Source organism: Arachis hypogaea, chromosome 2 (genome assembly GCF_003086295.3).
Source record: "Arachis hypogaea cultivar Tifrunner chromosome 2, arahy.Tifrunner.gnm2.J5K5, whole genome shotgun sequence".
Lineage (NCBI taxonomy): Eukaryota > Viridiplantae > Streptophyta > Magnoliopsida > Fabales > Fabaceae > Arachis > Arachis hypogaea.
Window position 1 is genome coordinate 99,782,785 of NC_092037.1, and position 23,086 is coordinate 99,805,870.

General features: G+C 32.7%; 3 protein-coding genes across 4 annotated transcripts; 1 reads left to right on the forward strand and 2 right to left on the reverse strand.

Moving 5' to 3' along the window:
- The first annotated feature begins 4,975 nt into the window (after positions 1-4,975).
- LOC112756565 (endoglucanase 17) lies at positions 4,976-9,115 on the forward strand. Of its 2 annotated transcripts, XM_025805190.1 has the most exons (9): positions 5,166-5,195; positions 5,237-5,380; positions 5,757-5,963; positions 6,533-6,733; positions 6,847-6,939; positions 7,177-7,338; positions 7,557-7,662; positions 7,772-7,935; positions 8,348-9,115. In XM_025805190.1, the coding sequence occupies exons 1-9, from the start codon at positions 5,181-5,183 to the stop codon at positions 8,678-8,680; spliced, it is 1,425 nt and encodes a 474-aa protein (XP_025660975.1). In that variant the 5' UTR covers positions 5,166-5,180; the 3' UTR covers positions 8,681-9,115. The 2 variants fall into 2 exon arrangements, with proteins under 2 accessions (XP_025660971.1, XP_025660975.1); XM_025805186.3 differs by having other exon boundaries at positions 4,976-5,380.
- A 948-nt stretch (positions 9,116-10,063) lies between these two features.
- On the reverse strand, positions 10,064-13,746 carry LOC112756577 (F-box protein At3g58530). Its single transcript, XM_025805199.3, has 12 exons — positions 13,332-13,746; positions 13,177-13,236; positions 12,694-12,777; positions 12,354-12,484; positions 12,175-12,250; positions 11,634-11,704; positions 11,223-11,309; positions 11,072-11,144; positions 10,917-10,984; positions 10,768-10,836; positions 10,452-10,557; positions 10,064-10,366 (listed from the first exon to the last, which is right to left on the reverse strand). The coding sequence occupies exons 1-12, from the start codon at positions 13,512-13,514 to the stop codon at positions 10,301-10,303; spliced, it is 1,074 nt and encodes a 357-aa protein (XP_025660984.1). The 5' UTR covers positions 13,515-13,746; the 3' UTR covers positions 10,064-10,300.
- Positions 13,747-14,431: 685 nt separating this feature from the next.
- Positions 14,432-18,817, reverse strand: LOC112756585 (DEAD-box ATP-dependent RNA helicase 37). The gene is made up of 7 exons (XM_025805207.3): positions 18,434-18,817; positions 17,201-18,075; positions 17,001-17,084; positions 16,394-16,636; positions 15,685-15,852; positions 15,419-15,532; positions 14,432-15,269 (listed from the first exon to the last, which is right to left on the reverse strand). Exons 2-7 carry the CDS (start codon positions 17,942-17,944, stop codon positions 14,784-14,786), a joined length of 1,839 nt encoding a protein of 612 aa, XP_025660992.1. The 5' UTR covers positions 17,945-18,075; positions 18,434-18,817; the 3' UTR covers positions 14,432-14,783.
- Between the last annotated feature and the right edge of the window lie 4,269 nt (positions 18,818-23,086).

Genomic DNA, 23,086 nt, shown 5'->3' on the forward strand with positions numbered 1-23,086 from the left:
CTAGCCCCTTCAATCTGTAGCATAGGGGTTGGTTCGAAATCTGCCTCAGTGGTTGTTTGTTGGGATGCCGGCACAAAAAACTGGATCGAGACTCTAAACAAGAATAAAAATGAAAGGTTAACAACGTATTTGAAAATAATAAGGTTATAAGGTTGAAATATTTTTGGAAAACTCACATTGCAAGCGCTTCCGACGGCGTTTGTTCCCTAACAACCATCATATTCGAATCAGTCGGAGTCAACCTAAAATACACCCAAAGAAGGTCAAAAAATACACCCGAATAATTCAAAAAGAAGACGGGCTTTGTTTTTTGAGAACTTACATACTTGCAGTTTTTGCTTTTTTTTGCTGCCTTTTTTTTCTTGAATAAAATAATAAAGGGCTTTTTTTTCTAAAAAAAATATATACAGAATTAGAAGTAGAAGTTATTAGAAGAACAAAAGTAACGATTATTTGAAAGAGAAATTACATGCTCTGAGACGGCTGGTTTACACTACTCTGTTCTGTGCGTCCTTGAGAGGAAGGATCATCACTTCCCAAGTTCACAGCCGGTAGTCTAAACAAATTTCATGTTATTCAAACGAAATATACATCCAACTTAGTAAACAAGATACACCCAACTTGATCCATAAAATACACCCAAATTGATTCACAGAATACATCCAAATCATGATAACAAGATTTTATTAAATAATAAAGTTTCTTACGTTTCAGAGGACACATAGCGACCTTCTGTCAATCGCAGGTCAGCTTGGTTCTCCCTGCGAAACAAGATACAATTATTAGCAAACAAAACACACCAAAATCTCAAATAGACAGCCCAGCAAGACATACCCCTCTGCAGCAGATTTATCAACGTTTTCCCTTAGCAATTCATCAAGTTCGTCAGTTGATATTTCATATCTCTCACTACATTCATAAAATAACATGTTAACAAATATAATTACGATGATAGATCGTAATATAGCTTACGAGGTACTGTACCCGTCAAAGTATTGATCTTCTTCAGGAGGTGAATCCTCCACAACAACTTTTTTCTTTTTTTGTTGTGTTCTGGGTGAAAAAAAAAGAGTACAATCAGAAATAAAAAATTAATTTTATCACAGAATATTATCCAAAGAAGTGCTTACTTTTTTGGTGTTGTTTTTGTTTTTTTCTTTTTCTTCTCCTTCTCCGCAGGTGATGATTCTTCGCTCCTATAAGTTAATAATAGACACTTCAGTTAATACACGAAATCTTTATAATGAAGCCAAAAGAAAGGAGTATTAATTTCAGGACATTACTCATCACTTGGTTCAAATTCAGATTCTGAATCAGAATCTGAACCCTCTTGCCTTTGCTTTCTTTTTCTTGAGTCCATTCTGGAAGGCAAACAATTGTCATTTAGAACATACTAAAAATACACCCAAATGAATTCACGAGATACACCCAACTAAATATACAATATACACCCAACGCACCAAACGAAACACACCCTGCTTAATAAGCTACATACACCCAACGTGGACAAATAAAATACACCCAAACCGAAAAAGAAATTACACCCAAGTATGGTACTTACTTTTTCCCCTTTTTGCCGGGGTGTTTTCTTCCCGAATCCTCTGAGTCTTCTTGAGCCTCAGACTCAGAGGTAGAAGTGTCACTGTCAGTAGTTTCTGTCTCCGAAGACGATGTTGGGCTCGCCTTCCTTTTTTTGTTTTTTTTATTTCTTTTTTTTGTTTTTTTTTCTTTTTTTTCTCTTGTCTCTGCCATCTTCACAATCCCCTGAAAGATGAGATATTTTAGTTAGCACCATTCGGGTAAATAAAATACACCAACTTATTATGATTACTCACCAAAATTTTCTTTCTTTCTGCATTCATTCTTTCCACCAACTGCTCCTTAGTCCAGTTGGCAATCCATGGCTTTTGTGGTCTTTCAGCCCTGTTCTTGCCTTTGTTTTTTGAAAGATGAAAGTAGATTATCATCAGGGCGAAGAGGCAGCCATTGATTGCCTTCTTCTTCTTCTCTTGATAGTCTGTGATGTCCTTGACCATGAAGGTCAAAACATGCCCCCCCCCCAGTTTCTCTCCGATATGCTGTCCATCTTAAAAATTGGGGCCAGGTGCACGGGCGATATTTTGTTTATCGTCGTTGGCAAAAGGAATGCCATCTGTATGTAGAGGATGAATATCCTCTTGAACATCAGGCGTTCCTCTTCGTTGCCAATGCCGATTTCCATCATTTCATCGGTAAGACTTTTGAGGGTCTTACCCTGGAATCTTCTATAAATTATTTTGTCATCATCAGAAAGTTTCTTATAGTCAACTTTCTCAGGAAATAGATCTCCTACAAAAAGGAAGACAACAAAGCATCCAAGTCGGTTCAAATACACCCAAGCATCTGGTTAATATACACCCAAGCAACAACTTAATATACATCTATAATTTTGAGCTAATTACCTGTTGCATTGATGTCAAGCGCATCACCTATTTTTTTTTGGGGTTATTTGGAAAGAACCATATCCTGTCTTCAGTCTGTTCTCCCCAAGTTTGAAGTTGTTTGCCAGCTCCCTTAAGAGTTGGTGATCCACCCTCAGTGGTGGGATGTGCATCAACCCACCGAATCCAAGATCCCTCACAATCGCCTTCTTCTCCTCAGTCATGTTTCTGAACTTATCATTCAGGAGATTTGTGGCACATTTAAGGTCTTTAGTTTGGTTTCTTGCTGCCATTTTCTCCGAAACTAAAAATACACCCAAAGATATCAGTAAGATACACCCATATATATATGACTCAGATACACCCATTGATAACAATAAGATACACCCATTGATAACAGTAAGATACACCCAAAGATATCAGCAAGATACACCCATTGATAACAGTGAGATACACCCATAGATATTATTCAGATACATGCGTATAGATATTAGTCAGATATCACTCAACCATGCTTCAATATCAAGCCACATTACAAGGTTAAGCAGTTTACACCCCCGAATCTACGGAATAAACCCCCAAAAATCAACAAAAATAGCAGGCGAACTTAGAACAACAACGTAGAACGACGTAGAACTTAGAAGAACGACGTAGAACTTAGAACAGTGTAACAAAGAAGTAAGAGTAATAGTAAACCCTAGAAGAACGACGTAGAAGAAAAGTAAAATATACAGTATCTTAATGGACTTACGTTGAGTATTGTTGCTTTGTTTTTTCTTCAGATTCTTCACGGAGAGTTTGATGGTGTTTTGATGCAGTTTTCGAACTACGATTTCTATATTTTGAACTTTGATTTTCGCTCGAAAATGGGAGGGTTTCGTTGTTTTGAAAGCGCCTTGAGAAATGGAAGAAGTGGAAGAAGTGGAAGAGTCTACCATACGTAACCGTTCGAATGTTGAGCGCGTGATTTTGACGCGCCATGTTATCTCTCTTCATGCGCGTGAGTTCCGTTTGGGTTGGACCAACTTGTATGCTTGTAGGCTTGTATGTGTAGCAGGCCCGTTTTATATATAACCAAATTATTAGGTTTGCTGAGTGATTATTTTCTTTATCTATTTAAATAAGTATAAGAGTTTAAAATATATTTTGTGTAATATTAATATAATAACTCATTAAATAAAATTAAAAAATCTAATTATTACTCTTTTTGCATAAAATAATATATAACAAAAGTGATCAATTATGCTTCCCATGAAATTAAAAAAAAAAAAAGAGGACACAATATATTAAGAACCACATCTTTGCACAAATAATTTGTTAACTTTGTTCAATACATACAAAAAACAATTACTAAATCAGTTATCATATATTTATATATATTATAAATATATGTTATTTAATTTATTTTTAAAGTATACTTTATATTTAATTTTGATATATATCTATACTAGTGCTAATGTAGTAGCTGATTTTTTCATATACATATAATAGGATTGATAATTTATAAAGTAGATTTAATTAAAGACCTAATAATGTCAATTCATAACAATCAAACTCTTATATTTAATTTCATATATATACAAAAGTCAATTATGAGTTTATGACAGTGTGAAAAACTTCCTTAAATGCTTCCAACAACAATTTCCCTTCATTGAGTTGTGTTCTGTTTTGTTTGCAGTGAGATAGGTAACTTTCCAAAACCATTTTAGACAGGGGTTATTATAAAAGAAATGGAAAGCATGAAACAGCCATAAACACTTGTGGCAGAGTGGCAGAGAGAGAGAGAGAGAGTGATGATATTTAAAATTCATGTAAATTAGATAACTGATACAAGAGTTTAATTTTGATTATTTACAAACTCATTTAATTATATCTATTTTTAGATAATTATTTACACAACAATTATATAATTAAATATATATGTAAATTTTTTTTACATTATTAGTATGTCAATATTAAATTCTTGATATAATTAAAATGGTGAAAACAAAATTTAAGTATTACATTAAAAAATTATAATAAGATTTAAAAATAATTAAGTGGATGTCAATAGAAAAATTAGAAAGATATGAATGTTAAGAGAATACTTAAGTTGCTTCTAGATGTTATTCCTAAGATAAAAATAAAAATATTATAAAAATAGGGAATTATAGACAAATATTTTCTGTTATAAATTTTAAGTAATACAGAAAATATAAAAATTTATGTCTGAGACAAAAGAAAATTTACATCTATATTCATATCTAAATAACAAAATGATTATATTTTTTTTTTTTTTTGGGTTTGGCCGGAAGCCCAATAACTAATCCCTCGAGTACTACAGAGGCAAAGTGGGCGACCCTCCCAAGCAAGCAAGCTCCATTCCCATCCTCCAATGAGTATCGAACACGGGAGAGATGGTTAAGGGACACAGACCTTCATCCATCTGTGTCACTTGCTTTTTTTTCTAGATACTTTAGTCCAAAATTACAGTATCCAAACACAACTTTATCTTTTTATTCTTTTTTCTTTCCCTTGTAGTAGGATTAGTAGCAGAATGTGGACCTAATTATTGTTGTATTCTAAAGAAGCAGAACGTTACTTCACAGTACCACCTTTTTTTTTCTCTCTTTATAAATACACACACAACAGAACTTGGAAGTAAGGAAAGAAGAGAAGCACACACAACTTTGATAATGGCTTTCTTTGTTTCTTCCATCACTACTTTGTTCTCTCTTTTCACCATCACTTGTATTTCCATTGTTATTCTTCCACATTGTGATGCTTTTCCATTACATTACAATCACCACCCTTTGTTGCACCCTCACCACCATCACCCTCACATTGCTAGTCACAATTACAGAGATGCCCTCACAAAATCTATAATGTTCTTTGAAGGCCAGAGGTCTGGTAAACTTCCTCCTAACCAGAGAATGTCTTGGAGGAGAGATTCTGGTCTCTATGATGGCTCAGCTCTTCATGTATGTATCCGTTCTATCGAAAAAATATGTTATTTGTACTTATTTTGTCCTAGTATATTGAGTATTGTCCTAGTATTCGATATACCAGAGAAAATAATATATTAAATATTGATATACCTAACAAAGTCATGTTACACTTTTACTATCCAATGTGTAACATTGTTAGAAATTTTTACATACTCTAGCAATATTTACTACTTATTTTTATTTATGATATTTAATATATTATATTGTTGGAACATGCAAATATTTGTAATTATTTTCACCAACATACCATGACTTTGATCATTGACAATGTTAGGTACTAATTACCATGTGCTTGTATGTGATTTTGGAGTGAAAGGTTGGTTATTTTTATGTTGAAAATGCAATGCAGGTTGATTTGGTTGGAGGGTACTATGATGCTGGGGACAATGTGAAGTTTGGATTTCCAATGGCATTCACCATAACCATGTTGTCATGGAGTGTTCTTGAGTTTGGTGGACTAATGAAAGGAGAGTTGCAGAATGCAAGAGAAGCAATTCGTTGGGGCACTGATTATCTTCTCAAAGCTACTGCATATCCAAACACCATCTTTGTTCAGGTTAGAACCTTTGCCAACTATGGCCATTATTGTAAATTTAGCATGTGTTTTGTAAGTGTTTTAGGACAGTAAATATAGACATGATAGAAAAGTTATGACAGTAAATATAGACATGATAGAAAAGTTATGTCTTTGTTGACGTCCGTCCTTAGCTTTTCAATGGACAATAAATTGAGCAAATTTTGTTTCACGAACGAAACATTTTGATTGTTACAGGTTTCTGTATCTCTGTTGGGCTTGGTTTGGTAAAACTTCTACTTTTTTAAAGTAACTTATTAAGATTTGGTTCGGTAAATCTTTTACTTTTCAAAAGTAGTTTATTAAAGTTGGTTTTTGAAAGATAACTTTTTAAAGTTGTCTTTGTTTCTGTATGTCCTTAGTTTTCAATGGACAACAAATTGAGCAAATTTTGTTTCATGATGGAAACATTTTGATTGTTTCAGTGTTTCTATATCTGTCTTATAAGTTTGTTAGTATCTTTGTATTTCTGTTCTGAAAATAGTTGCTGATATGATTAGGAAGAAAAAGATTGGAATTGAGGTTGACATTATTGGTTTTGGGGTTTGTAGGTGGGAGATGCTAAGAAGGATCATGCTTGTTGGGAGAGACCAGAGGACATGGACACACCAAGAAGTGTGTTCAAGATTGATGCAAACAACCCTGGTTCAGAAGTTGCTGCTGAAACTGCTGCAGCTCTTGCAGCAGCTTCCCTTGTTTTCAGAAGAAGTGACCCCATGTACTCCAAGATTTTGGCCAGAAGGGCCATTAAGGTAAGTAAATCTTGAACTTGATTATTCAAAAGGGTAAAAGAAAAATAGAATTTTTAAAGGAGAAAAATGATCCAACCAATTTTTTTTCCAATGTGCATTAAATCTTCATATAGGTCTTCCAGTTTGCTGATAAATATAGAGGATCATACAGCAATGCATTGAAGCCTGTTGTGTGCCCCTATTATTGCTCTTACTCTGGTTATCAGGTAAATTTTCAACTGTATTTAGTTGAACATTATGAGATATGTTATTTATATTCATTCTGTCTTATACACCAAGTCGACACGTGCTAAATAAGTACACATCATCTGTTAATTCTTTACTACAAGTTTGTTTTTTTTTTTTTTTTCCATAATTTTTATGTCCACTTATTAGATCCAATCAACAAGACACTTTTTTCAGTTAGTGGTAGCATACTCAAGTTTCTTTTCATGACATGGTAGGATGAGTTGTTGTGGGGTGCTGCTTGGTTGCACAAGGCCACCAAGAATCCAATGTATCTTAACTACATTCAAGTCAATGGTCAGATCCTTGGTGCTGCAGAGTATGATAACACTTTTGGGTGGGATAACAAGCATGTTGGGGCAAGGATACTTCTTTCCAAGGTCCAAACTCTACCCCTTCTCCATTTCTTCTATTCTCTATTGCAAAATTAGTAAGTAATGTAAAATAATCTTCTCCAAAAGCTTAAATTATCAGATATAGATGTATAAATCAGGATCAAACTCGAACTCTAGACCTCTCAGTTATAGAAATCTCATAACTTGAATAATTTTATCTAAAACCCTTAGTCTTAATCCATTTTTGTGGTCTTTGATTTTAGGAATTTCTTGTCCAAAAGGAGCAATCACTCCATGACTACAAGGGGCATGCAGACAATTTTGTTTGTTCCTTAATCCCTGGGTCCTCTTCTGCTGAATATACCCCAGGTAAGGTCCCTATCCCTTTTGTTACTTTTCTCTTACCCTCCCTTCTATGTGGTCCTTCATATTATTATGTAACGGTTAGTTTAACAACGGTTTTGTTTTGCTTAAACAGGTGGACTATTGTTCAAAATGAGTGATAGCAACATGCAATATGTGACATCTACCTCTTTCTTACTGTTAGCATATGCCAAATACTTGACTTCTTCACAAACAGTTGTTAACTGTGGTGGAACCACAGTAACACCAAACATGCTCAGAAGAATTGCCAAGAAACAGGTACAAAAAGAATGAGACTGATGAATAATTATATAACACATCGATGAACAGTGTGAAACAATGTACTTTATGATAATAAATCAATGATTATGTAATATGTAACCGTTACTGTCTCCATTTTCCTATTCAAATATAGTTATTAAAAAATATATCAAAAAATAAACAATAGATAAAAAACAAAAGTTTAGTAATACTTGTTTGGGATTGGTGTGTTCATTATATCACTCTTAATTTAATAAAACAAAAAATTAATCATTGAACCATATGCTATACTATAAAAGTATAAATTAAATATTTCTATGAAATACATTTATATTGATATTTCATCAAAATTAAATTCTCATTATTACATAACAAAATCTTATTAAATAACAATCTAAACTGCCTGTTAATTTGAACTTGATCTTTTTAGGTGGATTACTTGCTAGGAGATAACCCTTTGAAGATGTCCTACATGGTAGGGTATGGTCCAAGGTACCCTCAAAGGATACACCACAGAGGCTCATCTCTACCCTCCATTGCAGTTCACCCTGGGAAGATCCAATGTTCAGCAGGGTTCACTGTGATGAACTCACAATCCCCTAATCCTAACATTCTTGTAGGTGCTATTGTTGGTGGACCTGATCTTCATGATAGGTTCCCTGATCAACGGTCAGATTATGAACAATCTGAGCCAGCTACTTATATCAATGCACCACTTGTTGGAACTCTAGCTTATCTTGCACACTCATTTGGTCAACTCTAGAAAGAGACTATTGTGTCCGGGTTTTCGAGAATTACTTGCATGTTTCCCGTGTTTTAAGAACATTTACAACTATCCATTTTCATTTCTGATGTTTAAAAGTTATATAAAAATCAATAATGGGTAGTTGTAAATGCTCTTAAAATACGCATTGAATATGTTTCAAGTGCATACAAGTATTTCTACAATGTCTTCAATTTATTTTGGTGTACCTTATGTATTAATTATCACTAATTGGGTAGTTTGTGTTTCTTAGGTCACCCCTAAGCCTTATAGTTACTAGTTTAACATATTGCTGTGAGTAAATTTGTGCCAGAAAAAAGGGATTAAGTTTGTAGGGAAGGTAAGCTTGTATGCTAAATGTGGCAATGGTGGTGTTCAACTTATTAAGAACTTTAAACTAAGTAATCACTATAAATGTGTTTGATTTTACCTTCAGTTATTTTGCTTTAGCTGCCATTTGCTTTAACAATTTTCTAAGTTTACCACATTATGTATCATTAGCTACTATCAGTTACATGGATTAATTAAGCGATCATACTCAAAATTTAAAAAAAAAAGGATCAAATGAAGATTGGAATAGAGGCAAGCAACGAAATGGTGCATCAAGTTGAATTTGATAAATTTAGATCATTGTAAATGTACTTCCTCATTATTCAAATCTAATCATTGAACTATGTTAATGCATCTAACACAAGATATTTTAATAGAAGACTTTTTACTAGAAACTGGAAATAATCCAATGGTTACACAAGCATAAAAAGTTTGAATTTATTTTACTATCTTCGTTGTGTGGAAAAAAGAATATTAAAACAAAGAGCAACGGAGAAAGAAGATTTGGTGGACATGTGAAATAGGACTGAAAGAGCTGGTTTAGGTTATGTTAGGCTCTCCCACAAGTGCTATGAAATTGATATCAACTCTTCTTGACAAATAGGGCTTCTCCAAAAAGAGAAAATAACTGAAAACAAAAATCCTAGAAATCTTTCTATATCTAACATCTAATCTATTTTAAGTTTTTAACACCCTGTTTGAAATAAAATTTTTGTGACTAATTCAAGTTCCTCATAGCCAAAATTGTAGAATCAGCATTTACTCTGCAAGTGGAAATGCTTTTACCTAGTTGAATAATGACAAAAATCCTCACATGTGCAATCAAGAAAGGAATAACTTCTTTTAGTGCCCTAGAAAAATCCTCTTACTACATGTGAAATATTGAATTATGTTTATAATATACTAGAAAATAAGAAAAATAAGGAAATAGCATCATGATGTTAGATACATGCACGTTGGAAGATTTTTAGCTAGGGAAAATGATCCTCTTTATTATCAAACATTAAGTATTGATTTGCAACTCAATTTAGACCAAATAAATCAAGGTGAACCTTAACACAATCCAGATATCTTCAAAAAAATCAAGACACTATTTGAAGTCAAAATACAGAGGCTCACTTGTTTTGCTACAAATTTGTTAAAAGAAAAAGAAAAGAAAAAAGCAACACAGAAAATGCTGAAAGAATTGCTTGGAATGAGACAAACAACTTTTTCAGTTATATGCTTGTAAAATGTTTTAAATAGAATAAAAATTTTCACTTGGCGAAATACCATAAAGGGCATCAACTATCAACTATGCACCTTAAAGCATTTCAAGTTTGGAAATAACCGTAGCAATTCTTCGCGGCTCCGTCTCTGCAAAGAGGTAAACTGTTAAAAAACGGGTCCAACTAATACTTGTAATTTGTATATATGGAGCTACTTCCAAGCACAAATTTACCTTGATTCCTATACATCCATTCACATCAAGAGTTGTAATTTTGTCAGAACATGACTTTGAGAGTTCCTCCAGGCATTTATCAGTCACACCAGTTATTCCAAACAAGCTGCAAACATTTCCTTTCAACACATTAGCAAGATAAGTGTTTTTTAAGGTTAAAAATTAATATAAAGAGCTCAATTTACATTGTTGCTGTAGCAAGGACATATATATGTGTAAGCAACAGCAAGTGTGTGTATATGTCACTGCATTACTTTAGACATTGCACCACCAATACCATATATACAAGTTCCACAAATTTCTCAAGTTGACATACCTTAGAAATTCAAGAGAGGTACAGTTTTGTGCAATGGATATAACTCCTTTATCAGTCACTCGGACACACCTAGCAATCAAAATGAGATGTAGCTCAGTTACTTTTATATGTTAGAAAGTTCCATATATTACAGTTGATGCTTCATTTACCATGTCAGATTCAGAGATGTAAGGTTCTTGGACTTAGAAATATAGGAAAGTCCTTCATCTGAAAGATTCTACAAACCAAAGTTTTTTTTTTTTTTATCAGAGGTCAATATTTGATATGTTTCTGCCTAGAAATCTCAGTAATCTGAAGATTTTACCTGTGCACCACAGAGATCCAAAAACTTGAGATGCTCCAGAAGGCATATTTTCTTGTAAGCTTCATCTGTGAAACTAAATCAGAGTAATGATGTGAATTATCCAATTCAAGGTCAAGATAACATTAACTTTAAAAAAAGTTACAATGCCAACCTAGACAATGCATAGAGATTCAAACTCTGAAGAGATAGGCATTTGTGCAATAATTGCTTCAACCCATCATCTGTTATCTTGATGCACCTATGAACCAAATAATGAGATATAAAGTACCATAATAGAGGTATAAAATTATAATTTACTCCAATGTTGATTTTAATCATCTAAGCGTACAGCTGCTTGATATATTATTAATATGAAATGTATTTTGAGCCAAAATGTTTGCATCTTGCATGGAACAGGAGTTACAAACAAACACGGGAATCTAACATGCCAGCAAACATTTTCAGACAGCTATGCACAAATGTTTTGAAAGACATCTACAAATTTCCATAATATGAAAATTGATCTTTATAATCGCATAGTGTGCTTGATGATACAGAAGCTGTTAGAAATCAATACAAATACCTAGTCAGATTCAGTGACACTAGTTCTGGATAATTCTCAGCAACACATTGTAAGCCACGGTCTGATATATTCTGCAATTATTAAATCCAGGTAACTTGTTCAGAAACAATTGTTGAAGACATGAATACAAATTCTCAACACCTCAGTTTAGTTCAACACATAACTGTAATTACAAAACCGCACTAAGGCAATAAGCTTCAACTCTTCATCTGTCACAACAAAGAGGCTGAAATCACAGTTCCAAATAACTCACTGTCATTCATTTAAATAAGAGCTTTGTTGACTCCATTTAGTGACCTTCAAATTCCCATATGCTAGATGTTTTAAGAGTTGTTTACTTAAATTGGTTTGTATAGTCATTTGCAACACAGAACTATATTTTTCATCTGAGTTATAAGCTTCAAGTGAAGGAATGGATTAGCTAGATACTCATTCTATGCAATACTATTTGTTTATGTAACATAATTTTATTTTCATATTCGCATAAATGATAAAACACTTTAGGAATCAAATTGTAAAACTAGTCCAAAGGATCATGTACCTTACAGCCACTTATGTTCAAATCAACTATATATTTGCAGTTCTGAACTGTTTGTTTCAGTCCTGTATCTGTCACCCTGAGAATATGATTGTTCAGTGTTTTACCTTGGATTGAACTTTGAGTTCAAAATTAAGGATATAAACAGTTAATTTAAATGTCCTAAGAAAATATTAAATCACCTCACATTCCAGTAGATGGAAAAGATTTTCAGCTGAGGGCAGCAACTGGTTATTGCTTCAATTCCTGTATCTGAGATTTTTTGGCAGCCATTGAGATTTAAAGACTCCAAGCATTGAAGAGATTCAAAGCACTAGAAATGCTTAAAAACTTTGGTTAGAATGAAAGTTGGCATATAATTTACATCATAAGGTAGTTGTGCAAATATTGTTAATTAAGGTTATCTTCTTTCTTTTAAAATAAAAAGAAGTAACTGATAGTGACTTCAGAACTGAAAATTTCAACTTAGCAAGCATAACAGATAGACATAGTATTCACTTTAGATGAAAAAGAATCTGTTACCTTTTGCTTAATAAGGATGAGATGCGAGTCTTCAACATCTCGCGCAAATTCTAGGTCAATCTTCTTTACATGGCGATATCTAGGCTACAACAACCAAGCAAATTTCATCTCAAAAGTCCAAAACACCATTAACTAAAATATTCTGAAAAAACAATTACAAAGGGGGAACTAAACAAAAATCAGGAAAGTCCTTCATAGTATCTCTAATCTTTACTTTGAATATCTAAAGTTTACAACAGTTACTAACTGCAGCATCATCAATATAATCATTACACTTCACTGGACAAAAAGAGTTTAACTTGGACACATTTTCAGTATCATTTCATCTATCCTACATATTCATCAATCATATATTGCCAAATCCCTAAAGGTATCTAACTTCTACACTCATCATACTAAAGATACGCATTTAATAGCATCCTTAGATGGTATTATGAAACAATGGATAAAAAAAATTAAAAGAAAAAGAAGAAAGAGACTAACCAGAGAAAGAGCAGCAATAAGGCGATTCCCAGCATTATTCGACTCTCGAAAACTGAGTGACTAATAACCAATAAAACAAAACAAAAAATGAGCAAAAAAAATGAAACTTTGATGGAAAATGAAGAGGTGATTGAGGAGAAGAGAAGAAGGAGGACCTGCCAAAGAGGTTGAGAAGAGAGAAGGGTGCGATTGAGCCATGGACTGACGAGGAGGAGAGAGATGAGGTCAGTCTGAGAGAGAGTGAGAGGCAGCGATGAACAAACAAGCTTCATAACCTGTGGAACTGTTTCTCTGCACCAAATTGCATCCTTTCCTTCTTCAATTTCTGTTTCCTCCATTGTTGACTCAGAACACAGCCTTGATGGTTTTGGTTTCGATCCTTTGCTACTAGCCTACTACTAGTCTACCTGTTATGAACAATATGTACTAGTACGGTCTCTAATGAATACATAATAATTAATTAATTCATTTTTTTGTAATTAAATTTCAGAAAACGCTTCGAATAATTTCACCATTCTGTTCAACAAAAGTAATGAGAAATTTCATATTAGGTTAGATATTGGGAATTCTGTAAGCATTAGTGTTCTTTTCGTTTTTTTATTGCTAGATGGAAATGTAAAATTATTTCATATTTCAATAAAAGTTATTTTATTTGCGGATAACTTCATATGAAGTTAATAGTTAAGAAAATTAAGATATTTGATATATTTAACTAAATTATTATATATTAATTTTTAATTATTAATTTTTACATAAAAATAATTACACATAAATTTATATCTAATTTGTTTGATAATTGATACTCTTTTTCGCTTAATATTTCATAGAAAACACAAATTGATTACAAGAATATGATTTTGTCATGTTATATGATTGTCAATATTTTTTTTTTGAATTAATTATATATTATAATGTTGAACAAATGACTAACCAAATTTTGCATAAAACCAATTATATGTAAGCTTCTATCTTTCTTATAGTGAAAACATCTTCATATACAGTTATTAATTAAAAAATATTCAATAATAATTTAATCAAACATATAAATGCATCTAACAATTTTCAACTAACGTCCTAACAAGTTCACGTGAAGATAATTATACACATGAAGATAATTATACGTAAATTTCCACCAACAAAGTAGAATTGGAACTCCCCAAGCCAACCCTACGTTGAAAAGCAAGGTAATTAAGCAGGGACCTTCCGTTGATAGAACAATGGAATCAATGTTATGTGCATGGTAAATAAACTTAACTTGAGAAAATGACACAATTAAAACTGAATAATATGTACAACATGGTCTCCTATCCAATATGTTTACAAGTTACACCCCTCTCCCTCTTTCACAGACTCAACAGAAATCTATTCAGGAAATTTTGGGTTGCTCACAGATTTTATCTTCTCCTTATGCAGCATTCATATTCTCAACCTTATTTGCCAAAACCAGCAAAACCGAGACAAATTGTAAATCTTAAATCCAAAATTCTACACCAGAAGATTTCAGGAAAAGCACGGTTGAGAAGATGAAACTCTTTTTTTTATCATTAGAGTCTGAAACTTATGTACAATCAACAAGAGAATGAATTATTAGTGATGAAGGCACTAATTTAATCCCAAGCACTTGTCACGCCTTGACCATATCCTCCGCCATAACTGCCCGGAACCCCATGCCCACCAGTTCCTCCTCCTCCATAGTAATCTGTTCCTTTGTTGAACGAGCCCTCCCTCCTGAAATCGCGGCCGCCGAAACGGGATCCACCTGTGCGCCTGTTTCTGTTGCCACCGCCGTAAGAAGCCTTAGCTGCATAACGTGTGAGCCAAGCAGGTACTTCTTGATTCGCCTCTTGCATCAGATCAGCCAATGGTTTAGCCAGGGACAAATTACTCTCATTGAAGAAGGCTGTGGCCAACCCCATTTTACCAGCTCGACCGGTTCTTCCTATCCGATGCACATAATCATCGATGTCATTGGGAAGATCAAAGTTTACCACATGTGCCACCCTTGGAATATCAAGACCACGAGCTGCAACATCCGTTGCCACTAAAATTGGTGTGTTTCCGCTCTTGAATGATCTCAATGCTAGTTCTCTTTCCTGCATACAGAGCAGTTAAATTATACAAATAGAGAAATGTATAGTATATATATATAGAGAGAACTTTTTTTAGTTCATAGTTCGAATGGGACCTTAATGCTGACATGTTTTACATCTAAATATAACTTTCAATTAGTGTTTGGACTCACTTGTTGTGTTCTATCACCATGAATGCTAGTTGCAGGAAATCCATTGACACACAAGCAGTGTTCAAGTGCATCAGCTCCTTTCTTTGTTTCCACAAAAACTAATGTCAGACCTTGCTGCAAAAGAAACCCGAAAATTCTTAACAAAGAGCTGTGGATATGATAAATTTACAAATCAAAACTACCGTGTTAACAAATATTCCAACACAGCATACTTTAGTGCATAAACGCAAAAGTTCAAATAGCAGTAAGCAGAGATAACAGTTTACCTTGCCATCAATACCAGTTTCTCTCTGAGCATGAAGAAGGTCCATGAGGTGGCTTCTCTTGTCTGACTCAAGCACATATTCTACTCTCTGAGCGATTAAGTCGGTACTTGAACCAACCCTTCCAACAGCCAGAAACACATAGCTTGAAAGAAAATCCGATGCAAGTCGCTGCAGTTAGGAAAAATTGCAAAAAGAAAAGTATCAGTTAAAACAACACACTTTTTCATAAGAGCAAGCACTATCATTGGCATTGCTAAAAGAAAAATATATCTAGATCCTCAATCGCAACATGGATGTCAACATCCCAAGCTCTACTGATTGGAGTTTCCAACTTGCTCTCAAGGGATTATCCTCCCAGCATAAAGTATAAATAAGTAACTTCACAGTCAAACAAAGCCAAACATAAGTAACTTGATGAATTAGAAAAATTCAACAAAGGTAGAGCTAAACTAGTTTACTATTGCCAATTCCTTGAGTGACAAATTTAAGTACAAAGCACTTTCTCTACTCATGGCAAATATACGATTCTGAAGAGTGCCAGAGAAGTCATCTTTGAAAAAAGCTCCTCAAAAAACGTGTTTTCAAACTTTGAACTTTATCTCTGGATTATTTTTCTTCTTTCAAAAGCAACTTTGAAGCTTTTTGAGGGGAAAATACTAATGCATCCACTTGAGAATCTGAGTAACAGACTAACAGTCACAAGATATACCTGTATCTCTTTTGGAAATGTCGCACTGAAGAGCAGTGTCTGCCTCATGCCAGGTGGGGGCATGTCCATTTGTTCAACAATCTTTCTTATTTGAGGCTCAAAACCCATATCCAGCATACGATCTGCCTCATCGAGAGCCAAATATCTTATCATCTGCAGCGATACCCTAGCCCTCTCAAGCAAATCTACCAATCGCCCTGGAGTTGCAACCAGAATATCAACTCCTCTCTCAAGCTCCCGCAGCTGAGCAATGCAACACAAGTTACACAACATTAATACCAAATTAAAGAAGTGAATGTCCAAACTATTCTACCAGTAACAACAGCCAAGTGCCTTAGTTTAATAATTTTGTTCATGTGCTATTTCTGGTGTGTTGGTTCCACATCTGTATGCAAGTAAGCATAATAAAGAATATAGAGCTACAAAATGTATCATATTATAACCAACCCGAAACTTAAGATGTGACCTCATCAGGCTAACAAACTACATTGCATTCATTCGCATAAACTCCAACATCAAGGAGATGAGGGGAAAAAAGAAACAATCAATAGTATGAAGCAAAAAGGTTTTCACATGAATCAGAGTGCAAAATGTCATAAGTTATTACCTGTTGGTTGATTGGTGCTCCTCCATAAGCAACTACAACCTTGACACCAGTCTGGTAAGAAAATTTTTTGGCCTCATCATGTATCTGTAAGATAATAAAGCCAAGAGGGAATATATTCTTAGATAACAAGGACAGTTAAATCATAAACAACTATACAGTATGAAGAAAGTGCACAGTGGAAATCATAATTAGAAGCACACCTGGCACGAAAGCTCCCTAGTAGGGGAGAGGATAAGTGCCAGTGGGTAAGCAGTTCGTCCTACACGGGGTCTTTGAACAAATGGCTCCCTCATTATTCCACTTATAATAGGGAAGCAAAAGGCAGCAGTTTTTCCTGACCCTGTCTGAGCACAAGCCATCAAATCTCGTCCAGCAAGAGATATCGGTATGGCATACCTCTGTACCGGAGTTGGCTTCACATACTTGCAGCGCTTTATATTCTGATTCAATGTCTCTCCCAAGTCAATCTCTGCAAATGTATTCACAGGTGGAGGCACATTTTCTCCGCTAGTCTCCACAGGGATATCATCATAGGCATCAAAGTTAATCCCTGTGTTTTCCTGCTCACCAATTGACTGATCCGCAGCGTCGTCATTCTCAAAAGGGTTCGCCTCGCGCCTTCCACGGTCCCTCCCTCCTCCTCTATTGTTGTTCCAGGCACCACCACCACCACCACCGGTCTGAAAACCAGAGCCATATCCTTGCCGCCCGAAATCAGGCTTATTAAAGGAACTTCCCCCATAAGAAGAAGCAGTTGGACCACCATAACTCGACCGATCATTAGCTGGCAAAGCAGCTGCTGAATTCGATGGTACAGGAGGCTCAGAAGTCATTTGCCGGTTGCGAAGATGAGGCGGAACATATGCAGCCCGGTTAGACTGCGCATGGGTATTGGAAGAACGAGTGGCTGAATTGTCAGCAGAATCTGCCCAAGAAGTTCTCATAGTTGCAGAAAACTTTTTGTGAGTTTTGCTGTGATATACAACCAAATGCTAAACAAAACAAAAAAGAAAACAATGCTTCCCAATCTATGATCCTCTCAATGCTTGTGCTTCTATTATACAATCCTGATCAGCTAAACAACAAAACAAAAAAAAAGTTCAGAAAGGGAAACCAAAAACAAAAATTGAAGAACAATAATGAATGATTAGATGCTGAAACACAATGAATCATGATCCATGATGTTACAACACACGAGATCGCACAATAGAAACTTCAAGCTTCGAACTTGAAATCCAACATGCAAATACCAAAATCGAAAAACAACAATCTGAATCCAAAAGCCTCAAATAACATTAAGAACCAATAATTACCTCCAGAACTGAAATTACAATATGCTAACAAACAGATCAAATGAAACAAACACGAGATTTTGTAAAAACGCAACAAGCGAATCAGAAGATTGAGTGAGAAATGAAGCAAAAGGATCGAACCTGAACAAATGAGGAAAGAGGAAAAAAGCTTCGATTGCAGAAAAAGAAGAATTAGTGCGAAACAAAAAAAGATTTAAGCTTTGAAGAATTTTCTGGATGATGATTTTCTCCTTTGTGTCAAAGGGGAGATTTTTCTCAGCGTTTTCCAAGTTGAATCAAAAGTGGTATTTTTTTTCTCTTTATGTTTTCTTTACCAAACACTATTTTTACTCTGAAGAAAAAAGATAATGATATTTTTTTATTAACTGAAATTGAAATATCTAAATGAATCCAATGGTGAAAAAAGAAGCTTCTTTCTTTGTAACTCATGCAATTTTTATTGCCTCTCCAAAATAGTAGTTTCCCTTTCTTTTTTACTCTCTTTTCTTTCATCCATTGAAATATTGTGGACTGATTTTAGAAAGGTGCATGCATAAATTGGTTTTATTTGGAGGTAAAAAATAAAACATGTTAAATTTAAATTGAATTGATATGTTTGATACCTAAACAATTTTAGTAAATTTAAATTAAGTTAATATAGTCAAGATTTTAAATGTACTAATACATCAATTATCTTATTTCATTTTTAGGTACATAAATAGGTACTTCATTAATATTTAGTCTTATTTAATCGTATACTATTATATTAGCAAAAATATTTAAATTTATCACTTATTTTTTCAAAAAAATCTTATAATATTTAATTGAATCATCACACAATTTTTTTTTTAAATATTATTAATAATGTAATACCCATAGATAGATAATTTGTGAATATCAAACTGTTTATTATAAAAAATAACTATATTAAACCAATATTTAAAAATTTGTTTGATGCCACTTAATTATTATAATTGTCGGTCCATCGTGACTTTAAAGTTTAAACTATATTCACCAAAAAAAGTTTAAATCATATTATTTCTATAAATTTTTTTATTAAAGATGTTATTAATTAGTAATTATGGTTAACCACCAAAAACGCCCTCGAATTATTTAAATGCGGATAGAAATGCACCCGAATTTTACTATCGACAAAAATACCTTTAAATAATTTAAAAACATAACAGCAATACCCAATAGTAAATATATATTTTCAAAAAATATCTTAGAGATTGAATTTTAATGTGATATTTTATAAGAATAATTAAAAAAATGAGATATTATTATTCTTAAAATTTGATCATTTTTTTCTAAGTATATATATTTTTTTGTGATTTTTTAAAAGTATGATTAGTTGTTAACAATAAAAATATACTCAACGAAAAATTACCAAATTTTAAGGATACTAATATCTCATTTTTTTAATCATATTTGCAAAAAATTGTATCAAAATTCAATCTCTAATATATTTTTTGAGAAATACATATTTAATGTTAGATAATCTTGAAAAAAAACTAACATTAAATATGTATTTCTCAAAAAATATATTAGAGATTGAATTTTGATGCAATTTTTCGCAAGCATAATTAAAAAAATAAGATATTATTATTATTAAAATTTGATGATTTTTTGTTAAGTATATATTATTTTGTGATTTTTTTAAAAGTATTATTAGTTATTAACAAAAATAATTATAAAAAATTATATACTTAACAAAAAATTACCAATTTTTATGTATAATAATATATTATTTTTATAATCATGCTTGCAAAAAATTGCATCAAAATTCAATTTCTAAGGTATTTTTTAAAAATATATATTTACTGTTGGGTATTATTGTTGTGTTTTTAAATTATTTGAAGGCATTTTTGTCGATAGTAAAATTCGGGTGTATTTTTGTCCGCGTTTGAATAATTCGGGAGCGTTTTTTGTGGTTAACTCTTAGTAATTATTAATATTTTATTTGAATTTCACTTTAGAGAGCAAAGTGTGATCTTTTACTCTTGAATAGTTTCTCTTTCATATTATTGTTGGTCCCACTTATGAAATCAATTGTGAGAGATCACACTTTACTCTTTAAAGTGAAATTCAAACTTTAGAGAATCCAAATCCATTTTATTTACATTAGTGTAAAAAGATTTAGATTCTCTAAATTTTGAATTTTACTTTAGAGGATAAAGTGTAATTTCTCACTCTTGAATAGTTTCTCTCTCATTTTTTTTTGTTCCACCTATGAAATAAATAGTGAAAGATCACACTTTATCCTTTAAAGTGAGAATTCAAAACTTAGAGAATAAAAAATGTGTAAAAATACTTCAAAACATTTCATAGTAAAATATTACATCATACAAGGCACTTGATTTTGTACCTGAGTTATTTGACGAGAAAATTAGATAAAATCAAGGATTAAATGAGCTGAAGACAATGAGATTATAATTTGCCAAAAAGGGAGCATATACATGCTAAAATATTCTGATGTCCAAATAAAAAAAGTCTAAGAAATATTAAATTTAGGGTACAGTATATGTCAACAATGAGGGGAAGAAAAAGCTTCTCTTTTATATCATCCGCCATCATTCCATCTTTTTAGGGTTTGTACGAATTTCTTTCAACGTTAGAATCTGTATTATTCGAATCTTTTTAACACTTGAGGAGAATATTTTTCAATCGTAAGACTCCAAAATCTTTTAAAAGTTGTGAGGGGTCACGTGATCTGCCATCTCAGATATCTGGATAAGCCCTCAACTATTTTAGAATAAAGAAGTGGACCCATAACAAAACCCCCAACTCAGGAGGTCATGTTCTTGCGACCTGGACCACCTTTGTCTCGGTTCTGATACCACTTGTTGGACCACTGTAGGGAGTTCATTATACTCCTCACACTTGCTACACTTTTGTCGGAAAGATAACACTTTCCAGACTACTTTTGCCTCGGTTCTGATACCACTTGTTAACCCACTTTTGCCGATAAGACTTTTGATACTTTACTTTGAATACTCATTAACCACCAAACCACTGTGGGGCCATCCACTGTGGGAACTAATTCAACACTTGCTATCTAACAACATCCTCGAATCACTCTTGTCAGTAAGACTTTTGATGCTTCATTTTGATTACTCCTTAATCACCAAATCGATTAATCATTGGCTCTGATACCACTTGTTGGGTTACTATGGAGAGCTCTTGACCATCAAGGATATTTCGGAGAGGAACCAAGTAAAAGAACATAAGATGATAATATCACATCCAACTCCAAACCTTAAGGCATCAAGTTAATGTGTCTCTCATTTTATAAATTTTTCACTCTTCCTTGTTTTTGTTTAACATAGGACTAATTCATTATACTCTTCACACTTGCTATTTAACATGTTCTATTGTACTTTTTTTATGTAAATTAAGACAATTTATATAAAAACCTCAAAAAATAGAGAGAAAAAAAGAGAGCATAGCATGTGGTGGGCACATACCCCCACTTAATCTCTTTCCTCCCATTGTTCTTTCTAGATTACTCTTTGTTTTTTTCATTGTTTCTCATTTTTTTCTTCTAAACAAAGGAACTCAAATCTTCTCTTTCCCTTTTTTTTTCTTTTCCCATTTCATTATCCTTGTTCCAAGATTTTCGTCCCACTACATCACCATCAACTCACTTTTTCATCTTACTTCATTCTTCTCTACTCTATCTCTTTTTATTCAAATCTTATTTCTTACAATCCCAAATGATAAGTTTCATCTTAATGAATGAAGGAAACATTCAAATTTTGAGTTGCGATTATTATTGAAATTTCAAGGTAACTTGACTCAATAATTAACTATATCTTCGATTTTTGTCATCCTTATACTTGCGGGTATACTTAAATCTGAAATGAGAGTAATTAGGTTAAAAAATTTGATACTTTTGTCAAATTGAGTAAGATTATGTTAATTGAAAAATTAGTAGTTTACAAATATTATTATTGTCATATTTATAGAGTTATAGAATTATTAGACATCATTTGATAGCTCATTGATACGCTCAGAGTTGTAGAATTATTAGTATACATAATGCAACTTTTGATATGTTTGATTTGTGAATATATTTGGAATATGTTGCTGCTATTGTTAGAAATAGATGTTTATTGTTGATACAAAAAGATAATATTCAATTGACAAACTCTTAAGGATAAAGAAGATTTTGGATAAAAGAGATTTTTACTAAAATATTTTTTTAAAAAATAAAAATTAAATTATTTTTTTAAGATACCCTTCAATAATTTTTTAATTATTAAATTATTATTTTACCAAAATTTTCGTTAACAATTATAATTATATTTTACTAATGAATTTTTTAATATCAATATATATTATTTTAACAAGTTCCACTGTACTTTTTTTCTGGTATAAATTAACACAATTTATGTATTAACCTTAAGAGAGAAAAACAGAGGGCATGGTATATGGGGCACAATACCCGCACTTAATCGCTTTCCTCCCTTTATTCCTTCTTGGTCACTTTGTGTTTTTTTCATTCTTCTTTATTTTTTTTCTTCTAAATAAAGGAACTCAAACTCTCTCCTTTCCTCTTTTTTCTTCTTTCATTTCATCATTTTTGTTTCAAGATTTTTGTCCTAACTACAATACCATCAACTCACTTTTTTTTATCTTACTTCCTTCTCCTTCTCTACTTTAATTTTTTTATTCAAATTTTATTTCTAACAACCTCAAATCATGGTGTTTTATTTTAATGAGTGAATGAAGCATTCAAATTTTGAGTTTCAGTTATTATTAAAATTTCAAAGTAACTTGACTCAATAATTA

Bases quoted from the DNA above. Each gene is read 5' to 3' on its own strand.
- LOC112756565 (XM_025805186.3), top strand. From the start codon at position 5,096: ATGGCTTTCTTTGTTTCTTCCATCACTACTTTGTTCTCTCTTTTCACC. The intron at 6,734-6,846 runs GTAAGTAAATCT...ATCTTCATATAG, and splicing joins TGGCCAGAAGGGCCATTAAG to GTCTTCCAGTTTGCTGATAA. The intron at 6,940-7,176 runs GTAAATTTTCAA...ATGACATGGTAG, and splicing joins GCTCTTACTCTGGTTATCAG to GATGAGTTGTTGTGGGGTGC.
- LOC112756585 (XM_025805207.3), bottom strand. From the start codon at position 17,944: ATGAGAACTTCTTGGGCAGATTCTGCTGACAATTCAGCCACTCGTTCT. The intron at 15,853-16,393 runs GTATATCTTGTG...TCCTAACTGCAG, and splicing joins CATTTCCAAAAGAGATACAG to CGACTTGCATCGGATTTTCT. The intron at 15,270-15,418 runs GTGAGTCCAAAC...CTCTGTATGCAG, and splicing joins ATGGTGATAGAACACAACAA to GAAAGAGAACTAGCATTGAG.
- LOC112756577 (XM_025805199.3), bottom strand. From the start codon at position 13,514: ATGGAGGAAACAGAAATTGAAGAAGGAAAGGATGCAATTTGGTGCAGA. The intron at 10,985-11,071 runs GTAAAATCTTCA...TTTGGTTTGTAG, and splicing joins TGGATCTCTGTGGTGCACAG to AATCTTTCAGATGAAGGACT. The intron at 10,367-10,451 runs GTAAATTTGTGC...ACCTCTTTGCAG, and splicing joins ATGGATGTATAGGAATCAAG to AGACGGAGCCGCGAAGAATT.